Here is a 26704-nt window from a genome sequence, read left to right on the forward strand (position 1 = left end):
TGTAAGTGATGCTTAAATCGCTTTTTTCCTTTTTTCAGCAGCTGTAAGTCAAATGTAAAAGCTACACAGACTAGAGTGGCCATTGGCTGAAGGACACCTTGAATCTGTCACACGGCTACAACAAACTGAGGGCTATGCAAGGGTTGTTTAACCCTTGGTGGCTGGGTTTGCACAACATGACAACCCTGAGCTGGGGTTGTATATTCAAAATGTTGCCAGGCATGCACCATGGCTCATTGGGGGTTAAACAATCTCTGATGAGCATAGTGTGTAGGGGAAACTGCATCTATGCATGTATAATGTTTTAATAGGAATTTATTTGATTTGCACCCTGCCTTTCAACACCAAGAAAACGATGCTCAAGGCAGCTAACGATCATAAGACCGAAAAAAATCAAAATTGATTAAAACAATAATAAAACAAATATGCTTTTAAACTGTGTTTTCAATGTAACAGAATAAAGCATAAAGATCAGGAGTGTTGCAGGACAGGTACAGAGATGGAAAGCGGATAAGCCATTTTAATATATAAAGTTAGTATATATGAGCTTTAGAAATGTTGGAATATAGAACTCCTGATCTTTTGATGGAAAAGCAGCCTTTTAAGTTTCTAGTGGATACTGTTGAGGTACAGTTTAATTTCCAAAAATTAGGCCGCTCAAGCCTTGCTGCATCCTGGTTAGCTAGTGGTGCAGGGAATGCACTTTGTCCGTGCTCCGCTACACGGCTCTTTACTGCCCATGTTCCTGCCGCTAAAAGATTGGTTCCCTCAGGGCCGAGCGCGGGCTCAGTCAGCGTAAGCGTGGCGCTGTCTTGCCAGGAAGCCCAGTAGGAGGGTGACTTGCGAACCAACACGCAAACGTCGTGAGCAGAACTAGCCGAGGCGGCCCTCCTCTCGCTTTTCCCAGCGGGCCCGCCGTGTTGCAGCGAAAACAACAGCCAGTCTCGTGGCACCTTGAAGGCTGAGGCATTTATTGTGGCTTACGCGCTGTCGTGGGACCACACCGTCCGCTTCAGATGCGAGGAGGTTCTTACCCGACGCTCCCAGGATCCCTTTTGCCTCGGGGCGGCTGGGAGCGCGTTGCCCCCTTCCGCAAAACGCGAGCCGGGGAATTCCGCTGCTGGGCAGCCCCGCCGTCCGCTGCTCGAGGCTTTGGCGCCTGCTTCCCACCCCGGGCGCACCACTCCGCTTCCGCCGACTGAGGCGGGGCCGCCTTTTCCTTTCGCTTTCTTCCGCAGGACCGACGGCTGCTGCTCCGTTCTCTTCCCGCGCGGCCATGGACGAGGGAGAGGTCTACGCCGGAACTACTGTCCCCGCCGAGCAGCCGACGGGCAAGGGCGCCTGCTGGCGCGGCTGCACCACCGCCCACCTGGGGCGGTGGCGGCTCTGCCTCAAGGTTTTGCAACTGGTGAGTTCGGGCGGGGAACGGAGGGCGGGAAAGACGGGCCGCCGCTCCCGCGGCCTCCCCGCTCCCCCTTCCCTGGCTTGCGGGCTTTCTCCCGCCTCGCTGGCGCGGGCTAGGCTTCTGCCTCTGCGGAGCGAGGTGGTGCCGTCTGCGTTGCGCAAAAGCCGGGCGGCCTCGACTAGCTCCCCGCTGCCGCGGGAGAGGGCGGCGTCGCGACTATGCGTCGCCATCCCAGCAGTCGCGTCGAGCGCTTCTCTCGCGCCCGTACGGCCCCTGGGCACTATTTCCCCTGGGCGCTCTTTCCTTAGATCCGCCCTCCTCGCCCAGCGCCCTCCAGCTGTGTTGGACTGCCATCTCCCAGAATGCTGGCTGGGGGATCATGGGAGTTGGTAGTCCACCTGGAGGGTGGAGGAAGCCTGCTTAGAGCCCGTCATGCGCGCTGTTGTGTTTGCTGCGGCGTGAGCATGCAGCACTCGCCTTTTGTCACATAAAAGTGTGGAGCCACCCTGGGGCCGGCTTAATTTTTGGAATTTACATAGCAAGCTGCCATACAAAGAGTCACACCATTGGGCTGCCTGGCACCGTTATTGTATGCACCAGGGATGGGGAGCAGGTGGCCCTCCGGATGTTGGACTGCATCTCCCATCATGCCTTACCACCAGCTATGCTGGCTAGGGCTGATGGGAGTTGCAGTCTGGAGGGCCACACATTCCCCATCCCTGGGTGACACTGACTGGCAGCAGCACCTGTCCAGGGTTTTACACACAGGGGTCTTTTCTAGCCCTTCCTGGAGATGCTGGGGGTTGTACCTGGAAGCTTCTGCATGCAAAGCATGCGCTTTACCACTAAGCTAGAGAGATCCAAAAGGGCCATGAAGTTTCTCACTAAAAGTACTTCTTAGTTCCTTGTGCACGTTCGTGTGCAAGTATGAATTGCCATAATGTAGCTTAGAAATGTGGGAACTGGGTCTTAAGCCCAGCTAGGTGGTTTCAAATTTGTATTTTGATGTAAGTTTCCTTTATTCACGTGACTGAATGTGTGTACTGTGGGAGAATGGCAACAAGCGCCCGCACCCCCACCCCCCCGTGTTCACTGTACCATATGTACATGTGTAAAAACTGTGGACAGGGCTGGCCTTTGAGTGCCTTTGCCTCCCCACCCCCCACCCTGGGATCAGCTTTGGAGCACCACCAGAGGGTACATGAGGCCTGGTGCAGTTGTGATGTTGTGGGCCCTGCTGCTGACCCCTACAAGGACCCCTGCATATGTGTACAAAGCTGGGGGCCACATGCAGGAATTATTGCATGCACAGACTACATCTGAGAATTCTCACCCGCAGCTCCTCCTTGCCCTGGGATCAAGCAGAATGATAGATGTGTTTCATTTGTTCCTTACATGGGGATAAGGGAATAGGGATCAGGTTGTGCTTCATCTAAGTACCTCCTCCAAATTCCATATCCCTTTTGGCAGAGCTTCTTTCTGCTTACTGGGCATCAGTGTCACAGGTCTTCTAGTTGTGGCTTGCTGCTGGCCTTCTCCACTACTCACTTCAGAAGAATTTCTCCCATAAGGCCTGGCCTCACACCAGTCTTATGCCTATCCCTGTGGTAACTGCCACAAAAAATTACTCTCCAGTGGCACCTTGCCTGCAAATCTTAAGTGGCGTTCATTCATTTACTCACACCCTCAGCTCTTTCCCCAGCAGGTCTGGAGTTCTTTCTGTGGCAAGAACAGGTCACCTGCTCTGTCACAGAATCCCTCCTGAAACCTTCCCTGTTCCTTCTCTCCTTACAACCAACTGTGTAACTGGGTCTACTTGGCCTGGGCCAATCATAAACCTGCCACACCTATCTTATCTCTTTTTCTGCCCAGGCATAAAGGAAAATACTGCCTTACCATGATGGGTTTAGACTCCTTACAGTTGGGCTGCAGCCTAGCTAATAAGCAGGCCCCTCCCAGCCTCCCAAGGGTACATTTTACAGCCAGTTTAAGCCTAAAATTAGCATCTGTTCTGTTTCATACACAACTATGTAAAATATTTACTTCATCATGGCTGGTGAGAGGTCCCACTACGTCACAATTACATGTTGAGATTCAGTGTCATCTTACACTCTAATATACCATTTCCTCTTTTTATGAAAACTTTAAGCAAAATACCAAGAATTCTGTTGAGCATTGTGGCAGGGGCCAATGGTAGTCCCAGGAACTGAGGCAGAGGGGCCCTTGCTTTGTGGGGGCCTGGGGCAAATTGCCCCATTTCCTACCCCCCCCAGCAGCTTTGCAGTGTTAGCAAGTTGTACGGCTTGTGTATGGCAGATGACATCAAAGTAGAAATTGAAAAAAACATACTTCAAAGCGAATTCAAGGAAGATCATTTTTGTAGTTAGCACCCAAACAATCTGTAGAACCTTGGGAAATGTTTTTTATAGACACTTGCTTTTTGCTCTTTGCAGATAGTATATATTTTTTTAAAACACATAGCCACTAAGCTCAGCTTTGTGCCCCCCCTCAGCTCAGCACCCAGGATGACCACCCAGCTTGCCCACCCCTCAGACCAGTCCTGACTGTGCACATCAGGAACACTGCAGAAGCAAAATTCCCAGCCTCCCATAGAGTGTGTACTAACAGTACTGTGAACGGGGTGTAGGCTGGGGACAGGTCTTATTGAAATCTGGCTTCCCCTGTTCCTCCGGTGCATATTTACTGTACACATGATAGTCATCTGAATAGACTGTGTCTCCTGTGAATATGTCTACACTGCCTAAAGAAGCACTTTACTGATTTTTCTATTAGTGATAAAATGGATTATTGTGTTTGGAACTTCCATAATCTTATGCGAGCATTCTAAGCTTGGGGATGGATGTAGAGAAAACATTTTGCTGTAACTCCTAATTCCTCCCCCCGCAACCGTCATATTCTGTACCCTATTAGCCCTACTTCTGCCACTGTGCTTCACCCACCTTTATTACCATAGTGTTATATACTCTGTGGCCTAGACATTTGGGGAAGTGCTCATTCCCACATCAGCTGAAAGAAAGAATTCTAGCTTTTAATGAGAGACAAGTTTCACTTTTAAAGCATGTGAATAGAGGCAACTTGAATCCACTGGAACAGTGGTGACATTATCTAAAATGTGCATAAAACATGAAATGTGTGATATACTACTTTCATTGGGTGGATTCCTGTTTAAGATACTGAATGCCAGCTTTATCATCAAACAGAATTTCCCCTCTGGCTATCCTTGAGAATTGTGTGATCTGAATGAGTTAAGTTTCTCACTAAAAGTACTTCTTAGTTCCTTGTGCACTTTTGCGTGCAAGTATGAATTGCTATAATGTAGCTTAGAAATGTAGGAACTGAGTCTGAAGCCCAGCTAGGGTTAAAAGGGAAAAGAGGCTATGGAAGGACAAGACTCTACAGTGGTGGTGACACGCAAGGTGTGTGCAATGTTTGTTTTCTTGCCTGAGAACAACATGGCCTACACCTGCAACAAGCGCAAGTTGATCACGCTGCTGGAAGAAAAAGTAAGAGGATTGGAGTGGCGACTGTCGACCCTCCGGGGAATTAGAGAACACAAAGAGTTCTTGGACAGAATGGTGGAACTACAGCAGCAAAGTGAAGAACAGAAGCTTGAAGAGCAACAGCAAACTGAGGCAGAAGTAGGAAATGCTGAGGTGAGGAAAAATGCGGTAGAAGATACTCCTTGGAAAAGGGTGACAGTTAGGAAAAGAAGAACTAGACGCCACTCTGCACCAGTGGAGGTGTGGAACTGATTCCAGGTACTTGAGGATGAGACTGGAGGACAGCCTGTAGAGGGAGAATTACAGGGGAACCTGCATGAGAGTGAGCAAGAGGCTGAAGGTCAATCAAGCAGAGGCGATGAAACCCAGGCCTACAACAAGAAGAGAAGAGGAGTAGTAGTGGGAGACTCCTTGCTGCATGGGATCGAAACCCAAGTATGTCGCGAAGACCCGTGGACTCGCCAGGTATGTTGTCTCCCGGGAGGACAGATTAGAGACGTGACTGAAAGGTTGCCTGCACTCATAAAGCCCACTGACATGTATCCCTTTCTTCTCATCCATGTGGGAACAAACGATACCGCCAAGTGGAGCTACAAAGAAATCACGTCAGATTTTGAAGCTCTGGGAAGGAAACTCAAGAACTTTGGGACCCACATAGTTTTCTCATCCATCCTTCCAGTATTTAGAAGAGGGATAGAAAGGGAACGAAAAATACTCCGGGTGAATTACTGGCTACGAAGGTGGTACAGGTGCAAGAGATTTGGATTCTGGGCCCACTGGCTATACTTCCTGGAAGATGGGCAGTTGGCAAGGGACAGGTTGCACGTCACAAAGGCTGGAAAGAATGTGTTTGGCCACAGCATGAAGAACTTCATCAGGGGGGCTTTAAACTGAATCCTATGGGGAAGGGAGATGTAAAGTTGGGGATAACAATGGACGAAGGCTCATGCACCGCAATGGAGAGAACAGCTGTAATAGCACCCAATAATAGTCTTCAGACACATGTCGGAAGAAAGCCAGACTATGAAGCACATGGTCTTTGATGTGTGAATACTAATGCCCAGAGTATGGGAAACAAACAGAACGAACTTGAACTCTTAATACAAGAGGGAAATTATGACTTGATAGGTATAACTGAGACTTGGTGGGATGACTCTCATGACTGGAATACAGCAATTGAAGGATATAACTTGTTCAAAAAGAACAGGAGGAACAGAAAGGGAGGTGGGGTTGCACTGTATGTGAAAAATACATATCTCTGCACAGAAATACCAGAGGAGGAGTTTGGTAGCCCCATCGAGAGCATCTGTAGCAAAATAAAGGGAGCAAAGAATAAAAGGAACCTGGTGGTCGGAGTCTACTACCGGCCACCCAATCAAGGAGAAGACAAGGATGAAACTTTTGAAAAGCAAATAGTCAATGTTTCAAGGAAGCATGATGTAGTAGTGCGGGACTTCAATTTCCCCGATATTTGTTGGGAGATTCACCAACAAATTCTGCAAAACATGGCCCCTCCAGGAAATTTCTGACTTGTGTGTCAGATAACTTCCTCTTACAGAAAGTAGAGGAAGGAACTAGAGGATCGGTTATCCTTGACTTGATCCTAACCAACAAACTTAGTGGATAAAGTAGCAGTTACAGGAACTCTGGGGGAAAGCGACCATGTTATACTTGAGTTCTTGGTTCTAAGGGAAGCAAAAGCCGAGTGTAGTCAAATGCATACCCTGGATTTTAGGAAAGCTGATTTTAATAAACTCAGAACAATGATAAGTAAGTTCCTATGGCAAGCACCTCTAATGAGAAAAGGAGTCCAAGATGGGTGGGAGCTTTTAAAACAGGAAATTCTCAAGGCTCAATTACAAACAATCCCAACCAGAAGAAAAGGTGGAAGACAACAGAAGAAGACAACGTGGCTTCACAAAAAGCTTAGAGATGACCTGAAAACAAAAAAGGACACATATAGGAAGTGGAAAGAAGGCCAAGCAACAAAGGAAGAGTACAGGCAGGTAGCACAGAATTGCAGGGATGGCGTCAGGAAGGCTAAAGCTGAGAACGAGCTGAGGTTAGCGAAGAGATGCTAAAAGCAACAAAAAGTCTTTCTTCAGATATGTGCATAGTAAAAGACAGAGGAAAGAAATAGTGGTTCAGCTATTAAATAAGGATGGCAAAATGATAAGAGATGACAAGGAAAAGGCAGAAGTGCTCAATTCCTACTTTGGCTCAGTCTTCTCCCAAAAGAGGGTCTATGAGCCCACTGGCAAAGGCAAAGTACAGGCTGAAGAGGCAGGATTGCAGCTTGAGATCGATAGGCATATGGTCAAGGAACACCTAATTACTTTGAATGAGTTCAAATCTCCAGGGCCAGATGAACTGCACCCTAGAGAAATAAAGGAACTGGCAGAAGAACTCTCAGAGCCACTGTCTATTATCTTTGAGAAATCATGGAGGACAGGTGAAGTGCCAGATGAGTGGAGGAGGGCTAATGTTGTCCCTATCTTCAAAAAGGGTAAAAAGGAGGAACCTGGGAACTACAGACCAGTCAGTCTGACATCAGTCCCTGGGAAAATTCTGGAGCAGATGATAAAGCAATCACCCTGGAAGCACCTTGAAAACAATGCAGTGATTACTCGAAGCCAACATGGATTTGTCAAGAACAAATCCTGCCAGACGAATCTGATCTCATTTTTTGATCATGTAACCTCCCTTGTGGACTGTGGGAGTGCCGTAGACATAATATACCTCGACTTCAGTGAAGCTTTTGAAAAAGTGCCCCATGATATTCTGATGAGCAAACTAGCTCAAAGTAGGCTAGATGAAACAACGATCTGGTGGATCCACAGTTGGCTATAGAATCAGACTCAAAGAGTGCTTTTCAATGGGATCTTCTCAAACTGGGGAGAGGTAACGAGCGGGGTTCCGCAGGGCTCAGACCTGGGCCCAGTGCTCTTCAACATTTTTATGAATGACTTGGAGGAGGAGGTGCCGGGAATGCTGATCAAATTGCTGATGACACAAAATTGGGCGGGATAGCTAATACTTTGGAAGACAGAAACAAAATTCAAAGTGATCTTGATAGACTGGAGCGCTGGGCAGAAAACAACAGAATGACATTTAATAGGGATAAATGCCAAGTTCTGCACCTAGGAAAAAGAAACCAAATGCACAGTTACAAGATGGGGGATACGTGGCTCAACAACACTACAAGCGAGGAGGATCTTGGAATTGTTGTAGATCACAAGCTGAATATGAGCCAGCAGTATGATGTGGCTACAAAAAAGGCCAATGCTATTTTAGGCTGCATTAATAGAAGCATAGCTTCCAAATCGTGAGAAGTACTAGTTCCCTTCTACTCAGCACTGGTTAGGCCTCATCTGGTGTACTGTGTCCAGTTCTGGGCACCACATTTTGAGAAGAATGCAGACAAACTGGAGAGGGTTCAGAGGAGGGCAACAAAGATGATCACGCAATGAGTCAGTATAAAATTGCAGACTTAAGGCACTATCCTATGCGTGTTTAGACAGAAAAAAAAGTTCTACAACTCCCAGCATTCCCCAGCCAGCCCTGCTGGCTGGAGAATGCTGGAAGTTATAGAACTTCTTTCTGTCTAAACATGCATAAAACTGTGCTCTTAGTCTACAGCTGATTTTCATAGGGTGGAGTGTCATTTAAAGCACAGCATGGAAGGGTGGGAGGGGAGAGTTGACCCATGCTGGCTGGGGAAGGGTGGGAGTTATAGGACTTATTTCTATCTGAACATGCATAGGATTGCACCCTAATGTGTTTATATACTGCCTTTCATAATATCTGAGATCTTCTGGTCATAGATCTGTTGAACAGTGGCCCTGACTAAGATCCCACACAAAGAACATTTCTCAGAATCCATTTATGCTCTACTCTGTATCTGCTTCTGGGCCTATCCGCTTGTTCCCGCAGTGTGTTTATATCCTGCTTGAGATGTATTGCAGAAAACAAACTTGTATATGTGTTACTTTTCAAGCAAGACAATCTGCATGTTACATACACTATACCCAACAAGGTTCCTGGTTCCAAAGTTAGGCTGGAGCTCCTGACCTACTGCATATACACTGAAAACCAACAGAGTCTTGTGACACCTTAAAGACTAACAAACTTATTATGGCATAAGCTTTTGTAGAATAAAGTCCACTTCATCAGCTACCACTCCATGAAAGCTTATACCATAATAAATGTGTTCATCTTTAAGATGCTGCAAGACTCTTTGTTTGTTTTGCTGCAGCAGATGAACACGGCCACCCCTCTGGAAGTTGCACATGTGTGGTAATCCCCAGCACCGATGCAAATGACTGCTGGAACTTTTTTTTTACCTAGGGAGCTATGAACAGATCTGATTCATTGTTAGAGATGGGGTATGTCTCACACTCACACAGAGTTTGCAAGTTATTCTTTATAGTACCTGGTATCAGTGAAACCAATAGAATCCCAGTCTGGCTGCAGGACCTCAACTGATTAGCTCCCTAGTTGTAGTTCTCAAGCAGTAAGTGGATTTCTTCAATACTATAGCAGATTGTTGTATTGCAGATTATCCTGAGCATTTCTGTGATGAAAAAATGAACCGTTTTAACTTTTGCTCTTGTGAAGCAACTTTCTGTTGTTGTTATTCATTCATTCAGTCGTGTCCGACTCTTCGTGACCCCATGGATCATAGCACGCCAGGTCTTCCTGTCCTGCGCTCTCTCCCAGAGTGTGCTCAAGTTCATATTCATTGCATCGGTGATGCTATCTAGCCATCTCATCCTCTGTCGTCCCCTTCTCCTTTTGCCTTCAATCTCTCCCAGCATCAGGGTCTTTTCCAGAGAGTTTTCTCTTCGCATTAGGTGGTCAAAATATTTCAGCTTCAGCTTCAGTATCTGTCCTTCCAATGAGCACTCAGGGTTGATTTCCTTTAGGATTGACTGATTTGACCTCCTTGCAGTCCAGGGGACTCGTAAGAGTCTTCTCCAGCACCACAGTTCGAAAGCATCAATTCTTCGGCGCTCAGCCTTCCTTATAGTCCAGCTCTCACAGCCATACATTACTACTGGGAAAACCATAGCTTTGATTAGACGGACCTTTGTTGGCAAGGTGATGTCTCTGCTTCTTACTATGCTGTCTAGGTTGGCCATAGCTTTCCTCCCAAGGAGCAAGCGTCTTTTAATTTCATGGCTACAGTCACCGTCTGCGGTGATCTTGGAGCCCAAGAAAGTAAAATCTGTCACTGCTTCCATTTCTTCCCATTCTATATGCCAGGAAGTGATGGGGCCAGATGCCATGATCTTAGTTTTTTTAATGTTGAGTTTCAAACCAGCTTTTGCACTCTCCTCTTTCACGCTCAACAAGAGGCTCTTGAGATCCTCTTCGCTTTCTGCCATTAGGGTGGTATCGTCTGCATATCGGAGGTTGTTGATCATTCTCCCGGCAATCTTAATTCCGACCTGTGATTCATCCAACCCGGCGTTTCTCATGATGTACTCTGCATATAAGTTAAATAAGCAGGGTGACAATATGCAGCTTTGTCGTACTCCTTTCCCAATTTTGAACCACTTGGTTGTTCCATGTCTGGTGCTTACTGTTGCTTCTTGACCCTCGTACAAGTTTCTCAGGAGACAGATAAGGTGGTCTGGTACTCCCGTCTCTTTAAGAATTTGCCACAGTTTGTTGTGATCCACACAATCAAAGGCTTTAGCGTAGTCAATGAAGCAGAAATAGACGTTTTCTGGAATTCTCGTGCTTTCTCCATGATTCAACGAATGTTGGCGATTTGATCTCTAGTTCCTCTGCCTCTTCGAAACCCAGCTTGTACTTCCGGTAGTTCTCGGTTCGCATACTGCTGAAACCTAGCTTGTAGGATTTTGAGTATCACCTTGCTGGCATGTGAAATGAGCGCAATTGTGCAGTAGTTTGAACACTCTTTGGCGTTGCCCTTCTTTGGAATTGGAATGTAAACTGACCTTTTCCAGTCTTGTGGCCACTGTTAAGTGTTCCAGATTTGTTGGCATATTGAATGCAGCACTTTAACAGCATCATCTTTTAGGATTTTAAATAGCTCAGCTGGAATACTGTCATGGTAAAAAATATAGGAGTTCTGCAGAAAAATGTGAGCTTTTTCTGTTGAGCTTTTAGCAAGATTAATACATGTCCTCATGTGGACAGGACATGTAGAGTACATCCTTGGCACCAAGACTGGCGAGATTCCAGCTTCCTGGTCTACCAGGCTTCTAAAAATGTGATACTAGTGCCTAATGATCTTGAACTGCTTATTCAGCTCTGTAAATTTTGCATGTTAGCTTCTAAACAGTTTGTTACCAAAAAGTGTTGAATACTTTTGCAGTCCTGGGGCAGAATTCAAGTCGACACTACTGCTAACATAAATTACATTGCACTTGTATAAGCAGCCTCTAGTGCGACACCAATAACATTTGCTGGTTTAACAGATTTTCCACGGAAACCCATCATGCTAGCAAGCACTATTGGCATTGTGCTAGGGGTCGCTTACACAAGTGCAATGTAACTTATGTTAGTGGTAGTGTCAACTTGGACACTACCTCTAGTTTTCCATTAGTGATTGTAGATAAACAGCATTGAGACAGAATTCATTTCACTGTGTGGCTCCTATTAGAAAACTTAGGATGGAATTCACTGTAGTGTTTTCGAACAAATCAACTTGCACAATGCATCCCTTCCCTGAACTTCCTGGTATTGCTTATGTTTTTATCATCATGCTGCTGTGTTGTTTCTGCACTTCCTTTGCATTCTTTCTTCATGTTTATGAACAACTGTTTTTGACCGCCATGATAACATACACTAATATTCATTCTAAGAATGCATTGTCAAGTACCACAGAAACTATTAGCAATTACTACAACTATGGTACTTTTGAGAGATTTTCCCTGACCAAAGATGATTGAATGCCAACAGTGGATAGAACCCTATACTCAGCTAGTTTTTCTCCCCCCCCCCATTTCTCTTACGTAATAGAGTTTTCAACCAATGAATAATAGATTAAACTTAAACAAACCTGCATAGTATCTAAACTTCACCATAGTTGCCTTTTTGAAGAAACTGGAGGATGGGCATTGTTTCTCAAGTGTGAGAATTTATAATACAACACATGAAAGTGCCCTGTCATCATTGAAAGGAAAATCATATATAAAATTTCTTTTTTAATGACATTTGAGAGGATGGAATATTTCCTTTTATAGTTACACACCAGAATCAGAATGGTTTAATAAAAGAACAAAAAATCCTGAACAGATAATCCTGTCAATGCTGTGACAGATCCATATTTAAACTATGTATTCTCATTTATTTTCTTAGTGCTAGAAGGAAAGCCATAGTGATTCCATCCTGAAGTGCAAGGCTTCTGCTAGCTTTGGACACAAACTGGAAAGAAAAGCCTCGTTTGTTTCCTTGCATCTGCCTTTGTGCTTCATGTCTCCTGGTTTCACATCACTTGGGCTCCTTTTAAAAAGGTCTATCTGTGTCTGGTGAGGAGATCACATGTTAACATGTGTTTCAGCGTTCAAACAGAACTATCCTAAAATACAGCACTTCCTAAAGCAGTTCCTAGACTAAATTTAAATTAGGAAATGATCTCACATTTGTGGCAGGATGTCATTGATGGTCAGAACACATGAAGTTTTCCTCCTAAGGAAATTGGTTATGGAGATAGCAGCCAAGCGCCTTTTAGGAAAGGAAGTGAAATCTTAATGGAAAATAATCCTGTTGTGAATATTTGCAACTTTTCATCTCAATGGGTTGAAGTCTGACATTTGTCCAAATGAGAAATGCAAGAGAGGACTTAATCCCTCCCTTTAAAAGGGACAGAACCATAAACTGGATGTACCATCATCTTGCTTTGAACCCGCACACAGAAGCAGCCAGTGTTGCTGCCCCTGATGGGATGACAACAGTGCCATTTTATCTGTCGTGGGCCTCAAGTGTAGGAACAGGAATGATGACTGCTCGTTGTTTAGGATGAGGAGGAATACATATGGAAAAGCTCCCCATTGTACCATCTTGTGTGATATTAACCTTTTTAAAGAAGCGTTGAAGGGAGAATACTTAATCATGCCCTGTCTACAGGACAGAAATTGAGAGTTTCACATTTGCTGGTTCTGAGCATGTCTGAACGGAGTAGCTGTCCAGCCATTTTTATTGCTATCTTCTTGACTTGATTGTATATATATATTTTTAAATACTTATTTCGTAACATAGCTTTATGATTTATTGGTTTGTTATTAGTTATCTAGTATTACAGTTCTAACACTTGTGGGATTATGACATTGTCTATGTTTATTGCAGTACTCAGAGCTGATGTAGATGTTAATATGTGCGGACTTAATTGTGCAAATAACAGGTCATCTCAACTAGGGGTGTGAGAAGGTAGATTGGGATCTATTGTTAGATCCCTGGTTGATTTTTAGTATATTGGCAAGGGTTTCTAACTCCTAATGTTTAACAAATAGGAATAACTAGAACAAATGTTTTCTAAATTAGGCTGCTGAAATTAGGGAGGTAGTGGGCTCTCCCACACTGGAGGCATTCAAGATGAGGCTGGACAGCCATCTGTCGGGTATGCTGTGACTTGGATTCCTGCATTGAGCAGGGGGTTGGTCTCGATGGTCTTGTAGGCCCCATCCAACCCTACTATTCTATGATTCTATGATTCTAAGAAAGCTTGGGGAGTGGATTTGCATATGAAAAGATTGTGATCTCTGTTCTGGTACTGAAAACAGATTTCCAGGATGAGTGTGTGCTCAGAGGCACCCTGTTCCTTAATTCTAAGTGTATATTCACCCCTGAGTTAATATTTTGAACCTGACTCTGGCTGGTGGACTTTGGGCTTCTAGTAAAAAACAAAGTAAATCCAGCAAGCCTGAAATCTGCCCATCTGCAATGTAGGCAGTCTACTTACATGAGCAATGTATATTCAGAGGAAGTGCTCCTGAAAGATCACAGCATTTCTCTGAGCAGAAGACACTTGACAGATAGATTTTTCCCCACTGAAGTAGCCACGATAACTAACAAGTAGCTGTGAGTGGGTCAGTTGGAGCATTGCTATGGGTGAGAATGCTCCAAGCTGCTCTCAGTGTGGGATGAGCCATTGGATTGCATTGCATTGTGCATGCATTTCTGTCTAGGCCAGGTGCAAGTGACAGAAAATACAACTCAACCTCCCCTCCCAATGAGTGTGTGTTAGAAATAGGGTAGCATATAAATCGGGGGTGGGGAGTCTTTTTCAGCCTGAGCACCAAATTCCAATCGAGGAAAGGTGTCTGGGGTGCATTCCATCAGTAGACATGGCCAAAGGCAAATAGGATGGGGCCAGAATGTGTTTATTACTAATTTTAAGCCTACTCAGAAGTAAGCAGGACAAGGCTTCTGCATGCCTACTGACAAGTAAGGACTGACTCATTCAGCAGCACTTTCAAATAACTTCCAAATACCAAGTCTCTGTAAGTCGACTCAGAGGTAAGCATGAGCAACATGTCTATTTACACGTAGGCAGGGCAAGACTCTGCATGTCTACTCACAAGTAAGCAGGATAAGCCTCAGAAGTAAGCAGAACTGAATCACTCAGCAGCTTTGTGCCCAGGCCCAGGTTCCTCCCTCTCTCCCTCAGCCCTGCAGATGAAGGCTTTTTATCTCTGATCAGCTGCTAATTGGAAATAAGAGTTTATCTCTGCCAGGAGAGGGGGTGGGGCCTGTAGAAGATGTTGGCAGGGTGGATGGGGAATCCCTGTGAGTTGTATCCAGCCCATGGGTCAGAGGTTCCCCATCCCTGATATAAAGAAGAGGCCACCTAAGAGAGGAGAACCTAATACTAGTGAATCAAAACAAAATGGCTTCAGTTAGCGTCATCAGTAAAATATCAGACCAAAACCCAAGGACCTTGGTAGCATTTTTATTGTCATTGTAAATACTTGCCAAATACTTTGTTTTGTTTACTATTGTTTTGCTTCAGCAAGCAGTAGTTCTATTCTAAGTTAACAGGAGTTCATACAAGTGGTAAAAACCATTGAGTGTGTGTAAAGTGTCACTTATCCGGTAGTATGCAAGCATTATTGGTTACGGAAGCACTTTTTGCATTATCACAATAGCTGTAACTTACTGTGGTTACTAGAGCTGTAACGTGCTTCCATAACCACTCATGCTTGCATACCACCAGGCAAAAAGGTATCACACCATACAGTGTACGGTGATGCTTTGTCCTGTCAATGCTCCCCAACAGGAGTTGTTGTGTAGTATATAAACGTAACCAAACTTGACACTACTGCTTCCCAGCAAGCTTTGGCTTGGCAGAGGCTGGTGAAGAACATAGGAAGCTGTCTTACTAAACAGTTTGTCCATTATTATCAGCATTATTTGCACTGACCAGCAGCAGTTCTCCAGGATTTCAGACAGGTTCTTTCCCAGACCTACCTGGACATGCCAGGGATTGAACCTGGGACCTTTTGCATACAAAACATACACTCTACAACTGAGCCATGACCCTTCCTGACGTAATGCTCAGCTGGGTGTGTGTATATATAGCAGCTGAGTGTTTGGTTGAGGGAGTCTGGTTGTGAATACCTGTGCTTTTCACTCACTTAGGGCACAATCCTATGCATGTTTAGACAGAGTTGTAGGCCTTTTCTCTGTCTAAACATGCGTAGGATTGCATCCTTAATTGAGCTTACAATTGGCTAGTGGTTTTGGCAGCCTTCAGGTGTACCGATGGGTGGAGGATCTGTATTGAAAGATGCATACCCAGTTAGCCCTAATACCAACAGAGTTGGAACCAATAAAAATGGTAATGTGTATGAGGCTTCTTAGTTTAATTTCTGCATAATATGAAGAGCCTCTCTCCTTGCACAAAAGTCCGTCGATGATCTTACTGCTGTCACTAATTTTAAGAAATTAGAAGCTTCTATTGTATGAAGCTGTAGAGAGCAGTTGATAGCAATAATCCATGAATGATTTACTCAGGGATATCTGCTCTAGCTTCAGGCATTGAATTACTAATACATGCAGGCCTGGAAGAACTTATTCAGCTCTGTGCAGGACTTAGCTCATTTTGAAATTGACTTTGAAGAACTTAATACTTGTTATGAGCAAGCTGAGATATTTGTCAAGTAAAATTGGCCCATACTGGAATTTTACCAGACAGTTTATATATCACTTTGTGTATTTATCATAAAAGCCTGTGGTCTTTGATAGAGGTTTGGATTTAATTATCTCTGTTGCATCTGTTTTGAAGTGGGGCTGCTAGACAATTTATATATAGTTCTTTTGTTGTTGTGCAGCAATGAAACAAAGAGCTCAAAAAGTGAAAGTAAAGCAACACATGACTCAAATTGTCCTTTAACACCAGGGGTGGGCAACCAATACCCCTCCAGAAGTTTTGACCTACAACTCCTATCAGCCCTAGCCAGCATAGCCAATGGTGAGGGATCATGGGAGGTGTAAGCAAAAACATCTGGAGAGCCACAAGTTTCCCAGCTTTGTAACATATGTAAAGAGATAAAGGCAAGAATAACTTGGGGAGCAGTCTGCAGTGAGGGAGGTAGTAAGGGTGATACTGGAAGAATTTATGTTTATATTTTTATTTATTACATTTTAAAACTGCCCAATAAATGTAGTTCTCTGGGTGGTATACAAATGGATTAGAATAATAAAATGCAAGATGAAAATAAAACAAAAAAGATAAATCAACATAGGATAAACTCAAGTAAAACAAGCAACAGAAGATAAAACAGTGCAAAGTCTTCACCTGGTGTTGAAAAGACCATGATTTAGGTACCAGGCAAGTCTCTCTAGGGAGGGCATTCTGCCATCTGAAAAATCCTTTGTATACAGCTGACGTCTGAGAAAGATAGGGAAATGGAGACTCTGGAGACAGTTTGGCATTTCCCATATGTACTTGGAAATACACTTTTGATAATAATTTTTGCTTTGTTTTCAGATACAGGAAAGAATTAAAGGGACCCTCCCTTGGCTTAGCAACATTGTCAATTCAAGACATGGGGCATGGTTTGGCATAAGAATCGCCTGCACAAGAGCTTCTTATTGCCAAGAATATGCACGGTGCAATGGTCTGGCAATAACATGCCACTGCATCTATTTTTCTTGCACTTTTGAGATACTTCCCAGCTTGCCACTACTGTTGCAGGAGAAATGAATGTCTGGAAGCTCCATAATATCAAGATGTGTTTTTCAAATGAGAACCATAACATTCCTTCCAGTTTGGCATTATCATTTATTTCTCAGTTTATCTGTTAGTTTCAGATGCGTGTTTTTCCCTTCAGATTCTGTAATATTTCATTTATTTGTTGCAAGGGCCTATCTTGGTGAACAGTTTGTCCCCTTATTGCCTCTGTGTGTGGGGGGGGGGAGAGGGAGAGGCAAATACGGCATAGTTATGAACAGGCAACTGTTGCATTCTCCCTCTCTCCTGATTCTTGGTATTCCTGTTGAGAGAAAGAAAGCAATGGCTGGAACCTCTTAACAATTGTGGGAGCAGGAGCATTCCTTAAAAGGAGGAGTAAGTGAGGCTCAATGGATACGTTTCTAACACATTCCACTTGGAAGATCTAGGGATGTACGAAAGCCACTTACCTTTTCGCAGCTTGGCTTCGCGGTGGGGGGGAGGCGCTTCGCTTCTCCCCCTGAAGTTCAGGCGAGGGGGGGAGGCGTCCCGCCTCGCCCAGCCGAAATTCAGGCCGAGGGGGGAGGCGCCCTGCCTCGCCCGGCCGAAATTCAGGCCGGGGAGAAGCACCCTGTCTCCCCAGCCGCGAAACAAAAAGTAAAAAAAAAAACACCCCGTGATAGGCTACGTGACGATTTACGTAGCCTATCACGGCTAGATTTCCAAAGTCAGCCATGATAGGCTACATAAATCGTCACGTAGCCTATCACGGGTGACGTTTGAAAAAAAAAAGTGCATACACAAATGGCGGCGCCCATGGGGCGCCGCCATTTGCGTTCCTTATTTTGGCACGTCTAGTCTATGTAAAGATTTATGTAGACTACGGCGAAAATAAGGGCAACGCAAATAGCGTGCCCTTATTTTCGCCATAGTCTACGTAAATCTTTACATAGACTAGACATGCCAAACTAAGGAACGCAAATGGCGGCGCCCCATGGGCGCCGCATTTGCATACGCGCTTTTTTTTTTCCCCCAAAGTCAGCCGTGATAGGCTACGTGACGATTTACGTAGCCTATCACGGCTGACTTTGGAAATCTAGCCGTGATAGGCTACGTAAATCGTTATGTAGCCTATCACGGGTGGTTTTTTTTTTTTTACTTTAGTTTTTTTTTTTTGCAATGGCGGCAGCCGGTCGGGAGACTGGCCGCCGCCCCCACCCGCGACAAAACGTCGCCGAACCACCGCCGGGACCCGCTGCCGAGAGGGACATTCGCCGAAGGTAAGTCCCGTCCCGGGGGGGGTGGGGGGGCAGCGGAGAATTTCCCAACCAACTTTGGGGGGCTAAATGCGTCGGCGCTCGGCCTCCCAAAGATTCAGGGAGAAATTCTCCGCCAACCCTAGGAAGATCTGGATTCAATTCCCAGTAGAGTCTTGAACTTTCTTGGTAGATTTGGGCAAATCCCCCTCTCTGAGCCTCAGTCCCGTACTTGAAAAAAAGGAATTTTTGCAAGAACATCTCTTATATGGTTGACAAAGATAATTACTTGAAAAAAATGAATTTTTGAAAGAACGTCTCTTAGATGGTTGATGAAGATAATTATTGTTAAGCACTTTATATGCTAAAAACATTTCCCTACATTTATCACTTGAGATCATGCAATCTGCTGACTGCCCCATTGAAGGGATTATCTAACAGCCGATAACCTTCTTTTCTGTTCCAACAGGGGCTATCCTTCCTAGCCTTTGTGCTTGAAGAAGTTGTGAGCAAGTGCACTGTGTGTGGTGGTCTTTACTTCTTTGAGTTTGTCAGCTGCTGTGCTCTTCTGTTGAGTATCCTGATCCTTATCTTATATTGTGTTTCTCTCCGTGACACGTCCCTCCATGACAAGATTGGGAAGAACAAAATAACACAATTGGTAAAGAGAGCCTCTTTTTGCATTTGTTACTATTGTGGTCTGTGCATGCTCAGGATTATTCAGTTGCTTTGATGTTTTCCTTAAAGGATCCAGGAAGAGTAGCAATTTGGACAGTCCAAACATGTATTGGCAACTTAAAACATTTCATGTAAATTCACTGAGGGGGAATTTTAGCTGGGGGCCATGGAACCTGTCCAACAAGGAATAGTTGTGGTAGCTTATTTTAAAGCTGTTTTTTTCCAGGTGAGTTGCCTGCATATTCTACCTCCCTTGTAGTTGGATTTCATAGTTCGTAACTGCATAGTATCAGTCATAGACTCAAATGATGGCATGTTAAACTGACTGCCCGCAACACAGACCAGTGATACTATTGGGTAGAACGGGAGAGATGTGTAGCCCTATCTTGATGACCCAACATGTTTTACATGTCAGCCTTCTATTTGCCACTGAGCACTGACTGGTTGATGGTGTACGAGAGGTGGGAATGAGTATGAAATACATGGGGGATCATAATCTGTCACGTTTTGCTGTTTCCATGGGTTTACAAAAGCATTTTTATCTACAGAGGTTATAAATTAAGCTGCATTTAAAGCAGGGGTGTTGAACCTCTTTCAGCCTGAGGGCTAAATCTTTTTTTTCAGAAGCTGTCAAACTGTTAACCCCTGTACTGCTGGCTTTCCCTCAGCTGTTTTCACTCAGGCATGAGGGGGTAATTCTGACTTGGCATGCATAATATCTCACAGGTCCAAGTACTCAGGTTGTTGACTGACAGGTCCCAAAGCCCTGTGGTTCAACAGTCACGTGTGCATCCCAGTGGGCTCCTGCCCTTGGTCACTTGCCACGCATGTGCTGGTCCCTTTGCCCAAGGTGCATTGTGGTTTGAAAGGGGCCTGGCGTTATGGTTGGAAAAATGATCTCGCAGCTTTTGTGTGTTCAGTTCAACCATCTCATGATTCACTGGAGGTTTTTCCACTGATTTTATTATCATGTGTCCCTAGTGCACAAAATTTTCTACATCCAAACTTCCTATTGACAGTTCTGATACTAGCTTTAATGTTTTTCTTTATTGTAGGATTTGTGGATCATTTCAGTAGTGGCGTTCTGTTTTATAATAGCTTCAGTTGTGTTTTCTGCAACCAACGACAAGACACCAGTTGAAGGAACTGCTGTTGTAAGTGCATGACCATTTTCTCTTTATTATTTGCACTCTGTACTCTGTGCGTAGAATCAGTTTCAATGTTCAGCCCTTATCTTTCGGGCTTGAAGAAAAATGTGGGAATGGTAATGTAACAGGAATGCTGTAGGAAGCTGTTACTAGTGGGACCTTAAGACCTAATGAAAAATCTTTGATGTTATATAACTTAAAAACCCACTAAATGCAGCAGCTTTCCTAGCATATGGCTACCTCCCACTGCCCTCCCCACAGGAAGCTTCCAAGTATTGGCCCATCTAGGAAGAAAAATGTTTTTTGGATCGTATCCATCTCTACAATCTCAGTTTTATCTTCTTTTGATGTTCATTATATACTTGTCTTCTGATAACATTCTTGCTCCCTGCACCCTTTATTTCTTTAGAAAAATATTTGTGATTCAGGTCATTTATGAGTATCCTGTACTGACAACTTAAAATTGGGACAACGATGACTGAAGTTCACATTGGTGCCTGTTGACTCCAGGGCACATGTGGGTCAGCCATGGGCCATGTGCAGCCCTTGGAGGCCTTCTGCATGGCCAGCCATGGGTGCCCAAGCTGCTGCCACCACCCTCAGGGCTAAATGCCTCCTGTGTTGCTGTTACTATTGTGTTGGGGAAGATGGTGCATGAGTAGAGCCATCCTGGCATACCATCTTCCCCAACGCAATCATGATCCCACCAGCCTGACAAATAGCTGGTTGGTGAGCTGTCAGGAGCACAGTTTAAATGAGGAAGAAGGCACACAGGGTGAACCCCCATTTAAATTGCACGCCTTCCCTCTTGCCCTGTTGATTAGTGCTGCCAGGGAGGCATGAAGTGATCTCAGCATGCAGGAAGGTGAGGTTTAAACCTCCTCATTGCTGAGCACCAAGATGGGGGGGGGGAGCGTGAGTACGTGCATGCGTATGCAAATGTGGATGTGGCCCTTGGGGCGGGGGGGAAAGGTTGCTCACACCTACTCTAGGCATAGGTTCACCCCAGCTGATTTTTGTGCAATAAACACCACTAGTTTCTTTACAGTCTGCATCAAATGCCATGTCCTGTCTGGATTATTTTTCTGATGCTAAAATGGAGACCTTGGAGAATAGGTACTAACCCTTCCGTGATGTCCCTTAATGCTAGCAGTTTTCATTTGAGCAAAGCCTGTGCTGCCCCTGTCAACTAGGTCATTGTCCAACCCTCCTATTCCTTATATATCCTTCTTTAAAAAAATATTTAAAACATCTTTATATTTGTTGTACACATGTCCCCTGCATAGGTGCTGGTGGGTCTTTACAATTTTGCACAACTCAGTTGCGTTACCTGCATTTAAGACAGTACGCACCCAGACTGCGTTCAGACTTGATGCAATTGAACAACCCCACCCCACCTTAAGTCTAAGCTTGCCCCTGAAGGTGCATAGAGCAACCTAGTGCTCAAGAGAAGAAGATACACATATGCACTGCGGACAAGATGCAGCTTTTAATGGGTGCTTTTCAGTGATAAGCCAGGAAAGAAGCCGAAGGAACTAACATGATAAGGGAGGTGTGTCGTGCTAACACAGAATGCATATGAGGAAATAAATGCAACTGGAGGTTCTGCCGTGGCAAACGAAGGGCTTTCAGTCAGAGTAGCAAGCTATACAAGATGAGCAGCAGGAAAGCAGAATGCATAACTCAGTGTGCATTAAAGAATATTTCATACTTCAAGAAGTCTGTAATATTGGCATTTGTGCAAAGAAGAGTGCCACCTACTTTCTGCAGGTCGTGCTGAATCAGATGATGCAGCACATGGCAGTGGAGACATTGCTACAGCTCCAACTGCCATGAGATAGCTTTGGCTGTTGGTCTTACTGAGGGCAAAAGAGGGAAGATACAAATACAGAAATAGAGGGGAGAACCTCTAGGTGCATCAGATTGTAATTCATTAGGCCTAATAAATTACAGTTATATTCACTTAGAAATTTCCTCCTCTCTTGTTCCTTTAAGTCTTACTGGAACTCCTATTCTCCCTCTCTATTCTTCCACTTCATTAATTTGTACTGCTTGTTGGTCACAGTCCAAACTCTTTTTCACAAGCTGAGAAGTGCCCTTCCATGTTTTAGCCATTGTCACACATGCACAGCTCAGAGGTACAATGTACCAGAAATCATAAGGCTGCTCTTGTGTGCTTTTGAATTTCAATTTATATTTATGCATGGATTCCTCTCCCCCTTCATTTAACAGGCATTTGGATATTTTGCAAGTATAGCATTTGCTGTGGATGCTGTCTGGATGTTTTGTCAGCGACGTAAAGGAAAAAAAGAGAGACAAGAAAACACAACCAACACACAGAATGTAACAGAGAATCAGCCACTGAATAACCAGCAAGCTTAAGCTCTAAACCACCGCTTCTTATTAGATGCTGAGTGAAGCTGAATTGATTCTGCCTTTTGAGGCGTGTCCAGATGGTTACAGTTTATTTCAGTTTTGTACTTGCTGTCCTAGTGTTTAATTTTTGCACATTCCTATACATGTACAGGACCTGAATTGTGATCTCCACACTCCTTTCAATAACACTGGATTCATACAACTGCACCCATTCAACTTTGTATGTGTACTCCACTAATAAGTAGGATGCGGCATGTTGCAAACGAAGTAAATCTTTAGATGGGATTGTGAAGTAAACAGGCCTTGTTTTTGCCAAAATAAATTTAGAGACTAGATACACAGGTGAGAAAGTGACTGGGTGCAGTGGTACATACTCAGAATAAAACTTGTATAATAAATTAAAAGGTGCCAGTAATGAAGGAGGGATGGGACAATGGCTGAAAAAATAAGGACTGTGTGAGGCTTTTGTGCAGACTTACTGCAAGATAACTTTTTTTGTACGCTTTTATACGGGAAGAACTAGGAAGTGGAGGAAAAACACAATGACAAGTCAGTGCTGGACTGGGAATCGGGAGATCCGGGTTCTAGTCCCCACTCGGCCATGGAAGCTCACTGGGTGACTTTGGGCCAGTCACAGACTCTCAGCCCAACCCACCTCACAGGGTTGTTGTTGTGAGGATAAAATGGAGGAAGAAGGAGGATCATGTACGCTGCCTTGAGTTCCTTGGAGGAAAAAAGGCGGGATATAAATGCAATAAATAAATAAACAAACACACACACACACACAGGCTGGTCTGGATACACTCCAAATTCTTTACCTAGGGGAACTGTGTTTTCCCTCTTCTATCAAATCAACTATCTCCCTGACTACAGACTTAAATAAACTCTTCGGGTTTTTATTGATGGTATTTTGAACAATAAGGATTTTATAGTACAAGTTGGTCCTGCAACAAAATGTCGCAGTGTTGAGTGCTCTGCGTTCAGGATTCCAGCCACTCCATTCCCCCTCCTCCTTGGTTCCCCCCCTCCCCATTTAGCCAGCCTTCGATGCCCATTGAGCTTGGGTCATGTCTCCCCTGCCCATGGACATTTTTCCTAAAGATTTTTTGTGTTTCTACAAAACTTGGTATTCCCCAAGCCTACGAATGCCTTCCGCTTGTGTGTGGGTGGTGCCATTTTGGCTACATAAGGACCAGCATTTGGAGAACTGAGATCATTCTTACTACATAAGATTCTTTAGGGTAGAAATAATTGATGATGTCCACATTCTGTCTCTTACCATTTTGTAAAATAGAAAACTAGATACAGCTTACTTCATGTCTAAATTCAGGTGTAAATTATGTACAACGGAGTAAGTAGAAATCGGCATTTGCCATATTTTAGGACTTCAAAAGAGGTATTAAAGTTTTAAGAAGCAGAAACAAACAGCCTGCTAGGAAAGGGTCGAGAGAAAAAATCCACTCAAACGGGAACAACTTTAAAACTGTAACTGCTGCTCAGAAGTCATAAAAGGAGATGCTATTAATATAAAGAGGACAAGTTAATGTTATTAAGTATAAAAATAAATCTTCATTTCCCGCCTTCAAATCTTATTCATAAAATGTTTAAAATTGTGATTTTCTCACAGTATTTCACTTGTGCAGTTGTATTGTGAGTGAAATATCAGGTAACAGATTGTAGAATTCTGCTGGTAAGACTATGAGATCGAAGTTCAAATGAGTAAACCTGTGGTTGCTCAAGCCTCTGGGCATAGCAGCCCACATGACTGCAAGAGATATTGTTGATGAAGCATGGTCAATGAAGGAAGCATAGTCAAGCATGTACATTGATGCTCAAAGCCCAAAAATATAGCTTCATGTGGAATGTTGCAGAGATGGGGATACATAGTCCCCAACCTTTCTGGGTAGGGGGACACATTTGGAATTTTGAGCATGTTGTGGCCACTCTCACAAAATGCCTGCCATGGGGGCTTGCCCTTTCATAAAATGGATACCATGGTGGGCATGGCTGGCCAAAAAACACTCATTTCCCAGAAGGCAAACTGGTGGGACTAAAAGAAAAGTAACTTTCTTAAGAACCTGAATAGAAAGCAGAGATGAGGTCAGAGTGCCAAAACACAAAACCACTCTTTTGAATCCAAATAAAGATGGCATTGGAAAAGCAGCACTTTGCTTTGCAGCATGCCAGTCTCCCAGTTACAAATATTTCATTTTAATTTAAAAAATATATATATAATAAAAATCAGGAGGGGCAGGGAGCCTGGTGGGTGCCAAGAAAGGTGTCTGTGGCATCATGTTTTAGACCCCAGACATATAGGAATAGGAATGCAGTAAAACATTATTGGATATCTTGAGGTTGCTTGTTTTTTGCAGGTGGAACAACCAGCCTACATGTAGCAGCCAGTTAGGCAAAGCAAAATAGCTGGTGTTAGGCTTCCATGACATTTCCCTAGAAATGTGAGAGGCTCAGACAACTTTCCCCATATTTACCAGAATGGGTCTACATATTCTGACAGTGCTGAAACAGCAATAAAATTAGAAGGGGGATACAACTTTTGCCCAGGTCTATCCTAGAACACAGTAAGGAAATTGTGGTGTATTTATGGAACTTTGGATAGAATAGGGAGCTTTTCTCACAGCTTCCGGGTGTGGGGTGAGGGTGGTTAAGAGTGCAACTCAGATGACACCACTAATTCACTAATTCATTGAAATTGTTCTTAGGCAGTTAGTTTCAGGCAACTGGCCTCAAACTTCATTTGCCAAATGTTTTGCAGGTGCTTTCCCCATTCCCTTTCTGGGGCTTGCCTTGCCAGAGCTAATTTGGAAGCTGGTATGCAAGACTGTGGTCCCTCTGGTCTATTTTCAGGTGTGTTAGCTTACAAAAACTTCAGTCTATTCATGGAGGGTTCTGAAAGCTGCTAGGAGATTGTTTCTGTTGAGCAGCCTTCCTCAATCTGGTGCCTTCCAGATATTTTGGACTTCAACTCCCATCAGCCCCAGCTAACATGGCCAGTAGCTAGGCATCCTGGGAATTGTAGTCACAAACATCTGTAGGACACTAGGTCGGTGTCTATGCTGTGGTTGAGCATAGAAAGGGAGGAGAAGGATGCTTTCCTACGCATGCTTTCAATGAGAGGAAACCCCTTTGAACTCAGGACTTCTAAAGTAAACCTGCATAGAAACGTGCTGTAAATTTCAGTCTACTGTCAGAATCAGTTTCTGTTTAAATCAGTCTTCCCAAATCTGGTGTCCTCCAGATTTTGGAATCCAATTCCCATCATTCCCACCCTGCATGGCTAATGATGGGAATTGCAGTCCAACACATCTGGAGGTACCTGATTGGAGAAGATGTGTTAAACTATAAAATAGGACATTTTTCCCTAATAGATGCCACCTCAAGCAAGTCAACCTAGTAATTGTAGCCTTTTCACTCAGTTGGGTGATGTCGGAGAATGCTACTACTTCAGGTTAGCCTCTTCTTCAAGTTACATTTACAGAAAAGGTACGTGGTGTACCTTAACTATGCAGGTTTGCAAATAGTCTCTTCATTGGTTGTCCATAGAGTAAAGACAACCTCCAAGAAACCTGCAGGGAAGCTGTTGTAAAGTGGAAGCAAGCTGTTTTGTTTTTTCCTTTCAAGTTGTGAGTGTTTTAACATATGATGTGTGAATAAATGAATTAGTCTTTTTTTAAATTTTCAGTCTATTTATTTACAGGGCTGTTTTCACTTGTATCAGCATAAATTGTAATAGTTATTTTTTCTATAAAACATCTTTTTTTTTCAAATTGTCTTCATTTCACTTCAAATTGTGTCGGACTTTTTGTCATTGTTAATTTTGTTGTTGCTTAATTCATCTTGTAAAGAATCCAGATTTGTAGAAATCCTGATGTCTGTAATAGACCCTGTGGGTCTTACTTCTAAGGTAACATGTTCAAGCTTGCACTGCCAGAAAATTTACTGTGGATTGCTCTGAAAGCATATACCAGCTTATTTCCCAAGTGCTGCATAAAATTGTTTTGGAATAAAACCAGGATTACCAGCTTTTATTTTCCGCTTAAAAGTCTGAAGTTTATTTAAGCTTCTGTCCCTCAACATAGGTATTGTGTGTGCTTGCATACACACACCCTTGAAAGTGTAGCTGCAGCGAATTGATGAGCCCCCCACCCCAAAATAAC

General features: G+C 44.0%; 1 protein-coding gene across 2 annotated transcripts; it reads left to right on the forward strand.

Moving 5' to 3' along the window:
* The first annotated feature begins 826 nt into the window (after window positions 1-826).
* On the forward strand, window positions 827-26556 carry CMTM6 (CKLF like MARVEL transmembrane domain containing 6). Of its 2 annotated transcripts, XM_084858256.1 has the most exons (5): window positions 827-1026; window positions 1239-1408; window positions 18797-18988; window positions 20061-20159; window positions 22386-26556. In XM_084858256.1, exons 1-5 carry the CDS (start codon window positions 1017-1019, stop codon window positions 22533-22535), a joined length of 621 nt encoding a protein of 206 aa, XP_084714382.1. In that variant the 5' UTR covers window positions 827-1016; the 3' UTR covers window positions 22536-26556. The 2 variants fall into 2 exon arrangements, with proteins under 2 accessions (XP_084714382.1, XP_084714383.1); XM_084858257.1 differs by having other exon boundaries at window positions 969-1408.
* The last annotated feature ends 148 nt before the right edge of the window (window positions 26557-26704 follow it).

The sequence above is a fragment of the Heloderma suspectum genome, chromosome 5 (genome assembly GCF_057233095.1).
Source record: "Heloderma suspectum isolate Gila_16-S chromosome 5, 16-S_ref, whole genome shotgun sequence".
Lineage (NCBI taxonomy): Eukaryota > Metazoa > Chordata > Lepidosauria > Squamata > Helodermatidae > Heloderma > Heloderma suspectum.